At 36.1% G+C, this 15652-nt stretch overlaps 1 protein-coding gene across 1 annotated transcript in view; it reads right to left on the bottom strand.

Moving 5' to 3' along the window:
* RUNDC3B (RUN domain containing 3B) overlaps positions 1-15652 on the bottom strand; it is a 52371-nt gene that overhangs the window by 16723 nt on the left and 19996 nt on the right. Inside the window, exons 5-8 of the mRNA XM_071428936.1 lie at positions 15070-15159; positions 11869-11949; positions 10050-10218; positions 5135-5292 (exon numbers count right to left, since the gene is read on the bottom strand). Of these exons, the coding sequence (XP_071285037.1) occupies positions 5135-5292; positions 10050-10218; positions 11869-11949; positions 15070-15159 (498 nt within the window). The remainder of the gene's footprint in view (positions 1-5134; positions 5293-10049; positions 10219-11868; positions 11950-15069; positions 15160-15652) is intronic.

The raw sequence follows: 15652 nt of genomic DNA, 5'->3' as shown, positions 1-15652 counted from the left end.
TGCCCTGCCTGCTCACAGCAGCACACTGCAGACTCCAGAGTGTTTACAAACAGCATCTTGACAAAGTGAAGACAAGCAGAAATACTATTTTCATAAGCAAGTTTTTTAACCAAATGGGGCATGACCATTCACTGAAAAGAAATCATCTTTGCTAAAAGAGAATATAGTGTATCTTCCTTCATGTAGTCCATAACAGACCTGGTAGGTCATGGTGTGTTTGAAACAGAGAAGGTAATTTTGCCTGGAGTTAATCTCATCCGAATTTACTCTCTTTACAAATACAGCTGTATTATTCAGATAGAAAATGCAGTATTGCTGGATATTAAAATATTAAGTATTATTAATATAATAAAATATTATGTTATATTAAGACATTAAGAATGGAGGAATAGCATAGTTTGGACCTTGAAAAGGCTAATTCTGAAGGAACAGCCAGACAAATTAAACCTATCTTTAAGACATGACAACACATTAAAAAAATTCTTAATTCCACAGTCAAGCTTAATTCAGTATAAGATGTGAGTGTCCCTTCAATTTAATTTGATGCTTATCTATGCCTTAACCAGTAACAGAATTCCAAACATGGAAGACTGACTTTTTTCCCCCCTAACTTTTCTTCCCTCCACAGAACACCATAACAAGATGGGGATCTACAAAGAAACAGTAGAGGGAGATAAAAGAGAGTGGTATAAAATATAGCACAGTCATATGTACATAAAACATATATTATTTTGAATGTACAAAATAACTTTCCCATAAATATGATAAATTGATTAAAAAATTACACCAATGGGGACAAAGGGGCATACCATCTTACACCAGGCACACCAACCTGAAAACCTGAAAAAATTCTTTAGGAGGAAACCTGTGGTGGTAAACATTACACAAATCACCGTTCTCATTTCAGCAAAAATCAAAGCAGAAGAAAAAACTTCTAAAGCATTTTGAGAGTTTTTCTGCTTTGCATACAATGCTTTCCTTTTTCCTTTCACTTTGTTTAAAAAGATGTTGCATGTTAAAATTATCAACTTTTATAACATCAGTGAGATCAATTTTTATAACATCAGCAAGTCAATATGCAGGAAATGAGCCAATCAGGAAATTAATGAATCTCTCTTGTAATCATACATCAATATTTAACATATATAAATATCAATTTCAGATGCAGAATCTGAACTTGAAAGTAACAAAAGCAGATTTTGTCCTAACACAGGTTGTGTGTTAGTCAAAAGAAAGACTAAGAATCACCTTAAGGGGGAAAAAAGGCTGTTTAAGCTGAGCTAAAGAGTTTTAATGCAAGGATATTGTGGGCCAATGGTTCCAGATTTTGCCCAGTCACATCTTTGACTGAGCTAACTAGTCCTTCAAGGCAGTGGGGTCAAAGTGGGATGCAGAAGATAATTGTTTGGGGTACTGGAAAATATCCTTCTTGTACTGCTAACAAAATTTTTAAAATGTAACATATAACATTTACATAACAAAGTAAATTGTTTATTTCGTCTTTATCTTATACTCTTCAATTTCTATTTTTGTATGTTTAAGAATGCAAATAATATATTAGCACAATAGTATATTTATATAATTTATAAATAATTATATCTATATTGTGGAGGTTCTTAGAATTTTTTTTACTGATGGGGTGTGCGATCAAATGTCCCTGTGCTTCAAGAGACATTCAACATTTCCAGAAACACAGAGGAGGCAGGAATGTCTGCCTCTGTACATTTCAAATACTCCAGGATCCAGCTCCTTGATGCTTTGGGATCCCTATCCCATCAAATGACAATTCTGTAATTTGAATGTTACAGACTTTGAACTATTTTTTCATCTAGACATGCCATGGATCACAGGCTTCTCCTGGCTGTCCTCCTGTGAGCTGCTATTTTCAAGCACTTCAGAGCAGTTAATTTTACATACTTTAGGGCCTTTAGAACTGCCTCACCCTCACTGTAAAAATACACAATTCTTAGAGAAAAGTGGAGCCAAAAGCACTGCTCTGTAGTGTTCAATTCAAGTTCTAGGAAAAAAACCACATGACAGTGATGACATCTGAAGACAAAAAATGAAGGGCCTGAGTGGCTCATCATTATTACAATTCACTAAATTGAAATGCCTCATGAACACTGATGGACTGGGGGCATCAACCACCTCTCCAGGAGCCTATTGCAGTGTTTGACCTCCCTCTGGGTAAAGGGATGTTTGCCAGTGTCCAGTCTGAACCTTCTTCCTGATCAGCTGTGTATTAGCTTAAGGGTGCTGAACTGATAATCAGGTTGTCTATTGCAGATTCACTTTTCCAACTTAATTTGCCATCAGATACCTGCCAACAATGTAAGAGGTCCAATCCCCAGATGGGTGGGCATATTGCTAAGGAATGCAATTTACCTGAGAGACACAAAAAAAGTTACTCTTGTGAATAACTAAATGATAAATTTTCAGCTTCACCATTTTCCAGATAATGGTATTCATGAGATCTGTAAAATGGATGAGATCTTTTAACTAAATTGGAAACTATGTTGTTTGTTCATTGTAGTTTGAATATTCAAGTGTGTGAGACAAAGTTAAGAGTACTGAAAATTGCAGAACATGAAGTATAGCAGCTGTAAAAGAAAAATTCCTTCCAAATTTTTCTGATGTCCTATCCCCATATTTATTTCATGCTTTGCAGCAACCCCCTTAGTGAACGTGCATACAGAAAAGCTTCTCTGTAGGAAATCTAATGTTTAACCTGAAGGCCTTGTTGATCTGTTGATCCTGGGTTAACTGGTTTCCAAGTCAGCAACAGCAACAGCCTATATGGTAAACAAAGGCAGACCTCTATTCCTCACCTTACTTTTTTTTTTTTTGGTGGGGGAAGGCAGAAATAGATATAGACTCAGATTCTGTCAAGTCCACTGACAAGATACATAAACATTTTGCTTTTCATGCCTGTGAAATATAATTTTGGAAACCTCAAGAAAACCTTACTCAACAGAAGTTTGAAGTCATAGACCTCGCTACCTTTAGAACAACAGCCAGTAGAATAGAAGAGCATCATCAAAAAGGAAGTATAGAATGTTTATTTATAATAGTTTCAATTACACAGCAAACAATCCTAAACCAGATCTCAAAGTGTTTTACAAACAGCAATGCAGTATGCCTTGGGCAGAATTACAGTCCCAGACTTGCTCTTATCTGCTGATGAATTCAAATTACAGCTTACATTCACTGCTTCAAAATGCCAGTAATGGTAGGGGAGCAAAACACTAAGTTTTGGTATTACTTTAACATCATTCTAAAATGGCTGGACCATAAAAAGCAATTGGCCAAAACTCATGCCTCATTACAGACATATTACTGATAAAACACATTCTGCTGCCAGATTACCTTTGGTTGGAATAAAAAACCCAACATAAATACCAAATATGATTAAAATAAGTTGACTGATGTTGACCATTATAAACCTGCTAGGAGTATTTCTTACTCTCCCTTACCTGACAGGCACACTACTCTCACAGCCATAAAAATGTAAAATTATACTCCAAATATCTAGAGTAGTTCAGACTCCTGACTGCAGTGTCTCACAAACAGATATACAAGAACACTGTCAAGATACAAGAGGTTATTCCACAATTTGAGCCTTTACACAATAAAGCCATCAAACAAAATCAAACCTGAAAGGCTGAGATCTTCAGAACAGTCTGACTGCATACATCTCAGCTAAAATTTAACAGCAGGTATGAACATTCAAAATTTCCAGTATCAGTGTAGGTTTAAATAAGTTTACACCTTCCCCCACGTCCCCCAAATAACCAGGGATGCCAAAGCAGTATAACATGAATCATTAGGCATATCAGCAAGTTCAGAGAAAAGTTCAAGAGCAGGTATATCTCAAAATCTTACAGTCAATCAGAGGGAAAAAAAAGAAATTTGGAAAAACATCTTTTTTTCTTAATCAACTCTGCATTTGGCCTAAATAAAATACCAATTCCATATTCCTGAATATTTTCATAAAATCCGTTTCAAGCACTGGCAATAAAATGATCTATCATGAGAGAGAGAGCAGCAGGAAAAAACCTCAAAGCTTTGCTTACAAGCTTGAAATATTTTACTTTGCAGTAAAGACCCTTTTGGATGGTGTCTTCATATATTCTCTTTATGATGAATTGTTTCAAAGATCTCAGATGGCTGCCGTGTTACTCCATGGCTCAGACATTAACAAATGAATCCAGATTTAAGGCAAAACAACTTGTTTTATATTTGTTATGAAGAGAACATTCAACTGCTGCAGTTGAATGGCAGTTTCATGGCAACCTATCACTTAGTGTTCCATCTGCCTGGGTCTTCAAACACAGAATTACAGAATGCCTTGGGCTGGGAGGGACCTTAGAGATCATCTTGCTCCAGCACCCTGCCATGGGCAGGGACACCTTTCATTGCACCAGGCTGCTCAGAGACCCATCCAACCTGGCAATGTCTCTGCAAAAGGAGAGCACCTCCCCACCCAACAGACAGGGCTGAGAGGATAAACTGTATAATGATCATAAGATACTCCAATATTTATCATACTAGAAACCACATATGCTATAAAAATAAAAAATAAGCCTTCTACTGTTTTAGCATTTTGCCTTGCATTGAAGAAAAGGTGATAGTGAACTGTTTTGCCAGTTTGAATGGTTTTAGGACTATCGGAACTCACTTCTACCGTGTCTGAGCCATCACAAATAAATTAAAATCTAGCCAAAGAAAATAAATATTTTTTACTCCTCTTGCCTAACTTTTAAAAAATGGTCTTCAGAAGGTAGCTGGTTTCGATATTTTTAGGGGTAGCCTTAAAACAAGAAGTAATGAAATATAAAGAACGTTTTATAAAAATGTGTATAAAATTTAAGCAAGTTACTGTAAACTATTTCAGATTTAAAAAATTTAAATATTTAATCTCAGAATTATTCTGTTTTACACTACTATGGTTTCCAGGGAGCCATTCCCAAATCCAAGACTTGTCAGATAAAAAAAAAAAGCTAAAATACATCAATTTCTTTAAGAAGTTGACTCATTTCCACAGGATTAGAAACTCCACATATTGTATAGTTATATAACTTAAATAATTTAAGTAATGCTGCTGTAGCAATGCTTCTCCATTATGCTAACTTACAACTGGTCTTGCAGTTCCACAATGATATATTCCAGCTGCTCCTTCTCCATTTTATGGGCTAGATCCATATCTTCAATTCTTTGTAACAGCAGTTTATTCTGTGAGACAGATTCAGACAGCTGGTTTTCTCTGAGTCGTACCAATTCTTCAAGATAACCCTGAAAATGTAAGTTATTAGAAAACTTTGAAGAACACACTATCAAAACCACTCTCGATTATGCATGTTCATATTCGTTGGTTTATGATGTATACAATTTTATTTTGGGTTTGTTGTAGGTTTTTAAATTATTTATCTTTAAACAGACTAGTAAACTGACTTCAGATTAGTTTGAGATTTCCTAGTAGGCAACAGGAAAATCATATATTTATTTATACTCTTACAGAAGAGTAGAAAAATGATGAAAAAATGAGACAGGAAAGCCACCAGCAAGAAACACTAATTCATTTTTCAAAAACAACTGTCACAAGTACAAGAAAAAAAATTCCAAATTCTACAACTGAACAGGTGCAAGATGTTAGATAATACACAAGGGTAAGAGTAGATTATATCTACATGGATCTTTGTAGTTAATGAAAGGGATGCAGAATTACTATTAATAAAATATCCAATGTTATTTTGAAGTTTCTTTGAAATTTTGAATCACATATTAAAATGACAAAGAAGGTTCCAGCCTGTCAGATGTTAGTAACTTATTAGAAATTGCCAATTAAAACCAAATACAGTAAGTCTACGCTACATAAAATTGTGCACATTCCTTGAAACCTGTGGAAAAATGTTTTATGTGCCCACGTTTTAAAAAAAGGTATTAAAAACAAGGTAGTTTTCAGAGATACAGAATGGATGTCTCTGTTCTGAACTCCTGCTGAGTTAAGAAAACAGGTTCACATTAGCTGGTAGCAAAGTGCTACTAGTGTAATTCATCACCACAAAGACTGTTAAGGGTTTGAAACATCTCTGGTATGAGAAGAAACAGAAGGGGCTGGTTGCTCAGTTCAGGGCTGAAGAGAAGAGGGAAAAGAACTGTAACAATGTGCATCAGTGTTTAATGGGAGGGTGTATGCATGATGGAATCAGACTCTTCTTTGTGATAGCCAGTGAAAAGAGGCAATGGACAAAACCAGAAATATATGCCCACAGGAAACTAAAGAAAACTTCTCTTTCCTCTTTCTTTTTTTCCCCATTAAATGAGCCTGTCCAAACAGGCTAGAGAATGTGTATCCCCAAGATATTCACAGCCTGACTGCAAAAGGCCTTGAGAAACCTGCTCTAGTCTACTTTTTTCCTGAGCAGGGGAGATGGACAAGACAATCTCCAGAGGTGCCATCTGACTACAACTGTTCTGTGATCCTATAGTTAAATATAGTTCTATCCATTGGGTATATTTATCTTTGACAGGGACTTTTTAGTCTCAGTACAAGTTCCAAGGAATCTTGAGAACTTTTCAGTATGCCTAGTTCTGCCTCATCAAATATTACTGTTGACTCCTACAATATTCCTTGAAGTTCTAAGTTAGTATTTTGAAAGTACTAAATGCTGCATTACAACATAACAAATTTCCTGCCTCTCACAAACATAATCCCTCCCAAAAAAACAACAACAAAAAATTTTACAAACATTTTAGACCAGAAGCACCAGTATCAGAAACATAATCCTCTGGACAGTAAATATGTCTATCTATAATGACATGGAGATGCACATCCCACCAGTACAAGCATATAAACTTCCAGTAAAAACAGTACACAAATAATTCAGGAGTTTACTATTCAAAAGTGAACAGCTTAAACCATTCCAGAACAGGGAAGGGATAACTTGCACATAAATAACAAATGTGTAAAGTATGACTCATTGATCTGGACAGGAGACAACTTGGAAAAGACAAAGTCGTCATATTTCCAGAGTGGCCTGGGCAGGGCAGAAAGGAAGAGACAGTTCCTAACCTTTTAAAAAGCAAGAGCTAGGCACCATGAAATCAAGCTCTTAGGAGCCAGATTTCAAGAGACAGAATAGGAGGTAGTTTTTCACACAACAGATGGCAGATTCACAGAATGCTTTGCCAAAATAAAAAATGTTTGGATGGTGAAATTTTACATGGAATCGAGGGGATATTTGACAAGTATTTGGCAGAGACATCTATCTGAGGTTACTACAGACAAACCTTTTAGCTTCAGGCAGCCCCTCAGGTGACATACATTGGCTAAGGCTGCAGTAGAAGGAAAGTGGGGCATAATCATGTGCTTTGTGTTTATTCTTTCCTCCACATCTGCTTCGGTCAAGTACACCAGATGGGACAGTAGCCTAACCAAGGAGTCTAGGTCTAAACCTGCAGAGTGTAGCTGATCCAATAAAGCAATGCTAGGATTTAGCTTGCTGAAGTAACACCTGACCCTATCCCTACCACTCAAATGGCTCAGAAGAGAGACCTGTATCTTAGCTGCAATCCAATTGCATGTCACATTGTGACCTGGTGCTATTAATGGCTGCAGCACACAGAGTTACTTGGCAGGCACAAAAGGAATTTATCACTGTTCTGGCAAAATGAATGACAATAGAGCAAAAGAAGGATCCATCAGACCTACTGTATCAGCTACTAAAGACATTATTTTTAACTTGGTCTTCTTGTCACGAACACCCAGTTTTCCAACACACAGAATGTCAGAAACCCCTTTTGTTCAAATAAAAGTCTCTGATTAACTGGTACCTACTGCACTGAGTGCAACAGTCGTTGGTGCAACTCATTGGCATGAAAAAAGGGAAGGGAGAGAAACGCTTGGGAAAGGAGCTCTGTTACACAGTCCATCTTAATGGTCATTTGTTCAAGCTGTAATAGAACAGATGCAGTATAGTTGAAGGGAATCATATAAAAACTTGGCAGGCATATCCCCAAATGAAAATTAGAGAATAGAAAATTTTCTGACTGCAGGAAAAATAAGTTATTTTGCTGCTGCAATTGTAAGTAGGCATTCCAAAGGAGGACAACTAGGAAAGTGTCAACAGCTGTCAGAGTAGCTACCATTTTGAAAATTGTTTAAATGCACAAAAAATTTCCAAAGATTTATCCTACAACTGAATTAAATTCACCCCTATATTAGTTGCATATAGAAGTTAGCAATTTATTAAAAGAATGAGAAATAACTTCCATGGAATGAGAATGGTTCTAGATCTTGGACTCATGAATAAACCAAAATCACCATTTGCTGTTACAGCCATTGACAATCTTTGTGCTTATGCAGACAAAGGTTCCTAGAGATTCTGACTGTGGATGTGGGTTATGTGTTTCTACATATGCATGACACAACTTTGATGGAGTATCTTTGAAAATGAACCACCTGGATATATCAAGAAAAATAAACATCCACCTATTTTGTTCTCTTCAATGCTTCTCCTGACTGACAGGACTCTCCTCATGCTGGGGAAAAGTGTACACTCAAACTGACCCTATGTTTTTGTCTGGCAAGGATGGGAATTCCTTCTGGAGGTTCAAGAGAAAGGTTTTCATTTATGTGTTTGAAGAGATTCCTTTTGAACAGCATGCTTTGCTTTATATAAGCAGGGAAAATGCCCTCTGCTACCAGAGAGGACCCCAGGAACACAAGTTCTTCCCATATGGAAAGTGATACCATACCAGCTGAGAAGATTGGACCAGAAACTTGGATGCAACAGGGTTATATTTCAAAAACAAAGTCTAAGAGACCCAAAACACAAAAGCAGTAATTGTATGCATAATTTAAAAAATAACATAAATAAATATTAAATATCCATCATCCCATAGTAAATCTGACTCTTTCACTGTTACTTAGAAAAACTCTAGCTTCTTTCAAGTGCATTAAAATAAACCAATTTTGATTCTACCTATTCCATATTCAAGGAATTAATTACACCTCTAAGCACCCTTGTGTGGTTCCAGCCCTTCATATGGTTGACTTTATTCAGAATTTCACAAAAATCGAATTCTTGCACTAGGAAAACAGAACAATAAAAATACTAATAGGAGTAATTTTTAAAAATTTAGCCAGGTGTATTTCATTTTTTTCCTGTAATTTTTCCTGATCCCTCCTTTCTTTCTTTGTGCACTACTTCTTTGGGGTGTATGAAGAGTCTGCCCTCTTCTCTCTCTACTAGCTAACATGCATTGTAATTACTGTGGATGTAAAAATGTTGCTATGAAAAACTGACAAGTACTTTGCTTTGAAAATGCTAAATGACTAAAAGATTCGGACATATATATTTCATTTCATCTTTAACTTAAGGTATGTTGGGTGCTAGATGGAAAATTCACCTTTGGCTTCTGTAGTTACATTCAATATGCCACCTAAATTAAAATCCAACACAAACACATCTTTTCATGTTTTCCTTTCCCATTCTGCTTCAATCAAGTTGTAAAACTATCTATTTTCTAAAAACCCATCCCAGTATCACTGAGAAGATAGTTTTACCTTTCATCTAAATAGATTACTTTGCTGATCCTTTTTGTTTAGTTCAAGATATAGTCTTAAAGTTTACCATCACTATCATCATAAAAGCCTTCAACTGTCAGTCTACCTATAATAAAAATCTGTGACTTGACTTGTAAGGAAGAGAAAATTCATGTGAACTTCAAGCTCACAACCTAACATTAGAGATACAGTGTCTGTAACTCTGAGATTGAATAAAGAAGCCAAAGCTTCGACATTAGATTGTGAAATCTGATCTCTGAATTATTGCTATTCTCTTCCCCAACTCATCAAGCCTCTTTTCCCTTAAATCAGTGAGCAAAGATGCTTGGATACTCTGAGGATCATAAAATTTAGGACCACTTACATGAAGCTAAACAACATCTAATAATATATTTTCCTGCCTTTACTTAGATGGATATGTCACCAGTTGGCTGGTGATGAGCTTTGGTTCCATAGCCCCCACACAAAACGAATCTTTTACCTTCTGTTCCAATGCAAGCCGGTACTTCTGTTCTACCCTTTTGCATTTGTTGTACCAACTGCTTTCATCTGTGATGAAAGGAGGACCAATGTTCTCTGGAGTACTGCCTTCACTGCCACTGCTGCCCAGCGTTCTTAGCTCCTCTTCATCACTGCTGATACTGTCAGAACTGAAGAATCGTATTTATTAGCCAAGTCAAAAGCTGTGCTTATAAAAACGCAAATTCTGGCTGAACTTGAAACATTGTATTTCTTTAAAAGCTCTGCAAACAAAAAAAATTGAAACATTGGAATTTGATGGATTAGTAAACACAACTTGTATTTCAAGATTTTGTTTCTGTAGCCACCTAAAAAGTGGACAAAAAACTGCTTGTGATCTTTGCCAAGTCAGACAACTGTAGGTGGGCTGCTTTCCTTATACAAAGGGTAAATGCATTATAATATAGATTTTGTTTCTTAAAAACATAAAAAGCAGAAACTAAAAAAAAGTGGTTGTCATTATATATTAAAACAAGATAAATTAAATCAGAATGTATATCTATGTTTATAGCAAAGATCCTGTGCTTGTTACTTCACAGAATGTATCTCCCTACATAGTAAGTAGACTCATTGTTAAAATATCTTCATATCTTCCATAATCAATGCATGCTAGAGAATGCAGACATCTGTCTCAAAGACAAGAATTTATTTTAGTCTGGAGAAGACAGAGGGGATGTCACCAATGCATATAAATATCTCAAAGGCAGGTGTCAAGAAGATGCTGCCAAGCTCTTTTCAGTGATGCCCACTGACAGAAAGAAGAGTAATGGCAATAAACCAAAACACAAGAAGTTGCACCTCAACATTAAGCAGAATTTCTTTACATGGAGGGTGGCAGAGCACTGGCACAGGCAGCCCAGGGAAGCTGTGGAGTGTCCCTCTCTGCTCCAGGTTTCACCTGCTATAGGTGACCCTGTCTTGGCACCTGGGCTTGGACCAGGCGATTTCCAAAGGTGCCTTGCAACACAAACAATTCTGTGATTCTGATTTATACCAGTACCCACTTGAAAATCTTCCCTTACAACTATATTTCCCCTCAACTAACAGAATTTGCTAGGTTTTTTTAAGTAGTGATTTCCATAACCCTGTGATCCTCCCATGATACAAACTGAATCACAATTTGTCACTAACATGTAAGCTAGTAAGAACTTCAAGAGAGTAACTAGGATGTTTCATGTTCAGTTGTACATCTTCAAGACTATTCCTAACTGCTTCTCTCCTTTTGGTAAACCTAATAACAGAAAACATATCATTAATTTCCATGCTTCTTGGTGATGTCAAATTGCTCCTTGATTTATTAGACAGTAAGAATTCTTTTTATTATTAATCATAAGGCTGATCAGAGGAGCAAAACGCAGCTAAAAAATCAGTTTACATAGCCTGGTCACGACTTTCTGTGATGTGCTTATATTGCCTATGTCATATCTTATATTTATTAGTGTATATATTATTTTTATGCACAAAATATCTATTTAGTTTTATGGCTACACAGAAAAGGCCTAAGAGAAAAGACAGCTTGGTCTGGTGATCATCAAAGGAGATGCACTCATTTTCCACTGACCTGTTATTCTGAATCAAGGAAACACAATTAGCATGACTCACATTTCATGAATCATGTAACAATTCCAACAGTCTGAAAGAGTGAGGTAGCTGAGTATACAGGTTTGTACTGAGAAATAAATATCATTTTGCATATGAAATGAAAAATAAGAGGCTCAATAAAAAGTAAAATCTTGCCAATTAAATAAAATTTTAAAAAGTAGAGTAAAGCTAAGAAGTACCTTTGGGTGAACTTCAAGTACGGTGTATAATCTATGACAGCTGGATAGCTTCCATCCAATCCCTCACCCTTCAGACAAAAACTGATAAAACAGAGCAACAACAATAAGTTTATTACAAGAAAATTAAATTACAGTGACAGTTGAATATTACCAACCTGCAACTTCATTTTTTGCAATTTTTTGGTGCTATAAACCCTAATTTTTAAACATTCACTTTTATTCTTAATAATACAGGGAGATTGCAAGAGAATAACCAGAGCTAATCGAAGCAGCAGAAACAGAAGAATTATGGACAAGCCCAAGGAATTTTCCACATTTAACATAATTTAAAGGGTTTGCAGAGTGGTTACATAACCATTCTACTAAGTAAAAAGTAATTTTCTCAAAAATATTTCAGGGTCTTTCTCCCTTCAGACACTTACAGATGCTGAGGTGCATGAAGCTGACGAATATAAGTGAACCTAAGTTTTGGAAAATGTTCTTAAATGGCTGTAGCTTTATAAAGCTTTCATTTACACTGTATTTTTTTTTTACTGGAAATAAATTATTGCATTTCAACTATGTTTAATTATCACAGAAGTGGCAAAACTCCTTCCACAAGGCTCATATTCCTCATTCTTCCTATCTCTGTTATTGATAAACAGATTCTAGTAGGTCACAGCTATTGCTAACTGAATTGCAAAGTGCCATTTTTGACAATGAGGCAATTTAAGGTCTATTTAGGAAGTACATCTAAGGGTTGTTGGTTTTTTTTCCCCAAAATAAAAAAGAAAAACAAGAAAGTGAAAAAGCAGTCCTCCAAGAGCACAATTACCTAATTCCATATTGCTGTGAGGGGAGAAAAAAAAATCAGATTATGTTCTCAGGCAAGCTCGCTCATCTCCAGCCCAAACTCGTATTTACAGTTCCCCATAGATAAGCTAATCAACATTTATAAGAGATACTGAACTGAAAAAAATCTCATATATACCATGCAAAGAATGGATACAGCTTCTGAGCCATTCAAATCACAACACTCTGAAAGCTCAGCTCAGTGGTTCCAAGCAATAGGACAAGAGTCAAGGGGCAGAAACTGATGCACAGAAAATTACACCTGAATATGAGGAAGAACTTTTTTACTGTGCAGCTGACCCACACTGGAACAGATTAGATTGTCCAGAGAGGTTGTAGAGTCCCTCACTGGAGACATTCAAGAACCATGTGAACACAATCCTGTGCCATGTGCTCTAGGACACCCCTGCCTGAGCAGAGAGGTTGGATCAGACTGTGGTCCCTCCCAGCCTGAAACATTCTGGGATATGTGGCACAATAAAAACGCTCCTGTAGTACTAAGTTCCCATTTTGCACAGAAAATTCGTAGACTCTTAAAAGCTGCATTGACAAAATGTAAATGTCTTCAAGAGCCAATCAGCAGTCTGAATACCATTAACAGGTTCCTTTATATTAGAAATCAGAGGACAAAGAAAGAACAAGCAGTCACACAACTAAGCCCTCATACCCTAGTAGGTACCACCGAGGCTTTTGAGAGACAAACACAGTCAATTGATGATTATTTATGAGAGGATTTACATAATGCAGACCTAATCTTGCAATGCTTATTCATGTATAGCTGTAGTCCTTCCAAGTACAGGGTTTATACAGAAGCAGTTTAATTTCTGATTATGTAAAGCTTAAACTAATAAAATCTGGTAAGATTTGAATTTTGCTGTACACAAGGCTAGCACTCTTATCATCCTGCAGCACACTTCTGTTCTTCCAGAACATATGTTGAGGATGTAGTTAAGCCAATCTAATGACACAATGCTGGAAAAAGAAGCTATCCTGTGTTTTCAACCTCTCCCTCCCTATTTCTTCCATTTTTTTCTTAAATGTAAATATGACATTCCCCTCCTTACACTGGTACTTATCTGACTCCATGATGGTTCAGCAGCCATCAAGACCTGCATTTTTAGGTTGTTTCCTTTTTTTCCCCTTTCTCCACCCAGGTGCAGTTCCATAGCCAGTGGAACTAAATGCTCTTTACCACCAGAAAGGGAAAACACTGCTCATTCCTTATTTGTTCCTTTTCTTCTCTAAGCAATATTCTCCCATAATCTCTGCCACTAATAGGAGGCTTCTGTGAAACAAAATAGCTAACAAAAAAAGAACTACCCAGTCCTCTTACTGGGGATGGTTTTCATTCTTCAACAATTTAGCTGGCTCAAAGAAGGGTCCAACAAACCTGGCACAGAAGTACATAAACAACAGTAAATCTCTGAAGGGCCTTTTAGCAATGGTCAATCACTCAATGCATCCATTCTGTTTGCTGGCAGTTTCCCTCCTATATTGGTTTGTGACAAGCATTAATGCTACTGCAAGGTAAATACTAACAGTGAACTGACAGAACAATGAAGAACAGCATTATCAGTCTCCTTTTCCTTTTGCTGGGTTATGAAACTCTGCCAGTGGCTCTGCCTGAGGCTAAATTGGCCCAACCAGGCATATTAACAAGGTCTTGCACCAGCCAGGTTCTATCTTTTTAGAGGCACTGTAATCTTTTTATATTGCTGATGTTTTTTTTAAAATATATGTACATATATAGACATGCTGTGTTGGTTTGTTTATTATCTAGGGTGTGCTTGCACCTTTGTTACCTCAAAATCACAGAATTAATCATATAGGAAAACCCACAAAAGCCTGGCTAGAAATTGCAAAGGTCAATTAATGTAAGCTGTTCAGCTGCAGGTCATTTTACCACCAATTGATATTAAATGGTCATTTGTAAATTACATTTTTCAAATTTAGAAGTGATAAAGTTAAAGATTACCTTCTACATATGCAGTTACAGTGCTATCCTCGAGTACCAAGACATAACCAAGTACTTAACCACACAGTTTTCCTTACAGTTTAAAAATAACTTTAAAAGATGTCATGTCTATAAGCTTCATTTAATAGGTTTGAAATATCTTCTGCAATTATACTTCTTTCCTTTTAAGATTTTGATACCTGAAAAAACTACCCCATAATCATGCAGTTACCTAAAGGTATAACTTGGTTCTTATCTAGAAGAACCATTCAAGATCTCTCTCTTGCCCTCATCTTTGCCTCAACCTAAGTTTTGCCTCTCAAACTACCACAGGAATTTAAGAATGTTTTCCATAATACATTGATTTGTAAGTACTTTCCCTGAGCATTTTGTTGTGAAGCACACAAATACAGTACCTGAAATCAATTGCATTGAGTCCCAACAGCATACCAGCAAGCATATTTGCTTCTTCACCAAGAACAATTGCTCCATCTTCATAAAACCTCCTTCAACAAAAAAGAAATTAATTCAGCTATTTTTCATATTTAGCAGAAAACTGAAGAAATCCAGTTTAAATTAAAACAATTAATGAACCCCAGAGACATTCATATTTCATTTCAAATAAAGTAAACTAATAGACTACATAACACAAAACACCACCATCTTAAAACACAGAAGAATTTAGACATAAGCAAAAAGGAATTTCAACATTAGTCCTATGAACCAGAGGAACAGGATGGACAAAATGCAAAAAAAATTATGAAAGCATGTTATACTTTACCTCTAAAAGGAAGAATTTGTGTCATGTACACAAAGAAATAATGATTCCATCACATATAATAAATTCTCTCTTCACAATTGTACTTGCAGGTTCTTTTAAAGTTCAACATTCAATTTTCATTCTTAGTAGCTGATCTTTTTTAAAAAAGTATTTTCACCAATCAGCTATTTTTCAGTTAGTTTACCTTTTCTTAAAATATTGCATGCTAGGAAGATGCA

The sequence above is a fragment of the Agelaius tricolor genome, unplaced genomic scaffold, assembly GCF_023055355.1.
Source record: "Agelaius tricolor isolate 1412-34295 unplaced genomic scaffold, bAgeTri1.0.p SCAF_6, whole genome shotgun sequence".
NCBI lineage: Eukaryota > Metazoa > Chordata > Aves > Passeriformes > Icteridae > Agelaius > Agelaius tricolor.
This window is presented reverse-complemented; position numbering and strand designations above follow the sequence as displayed.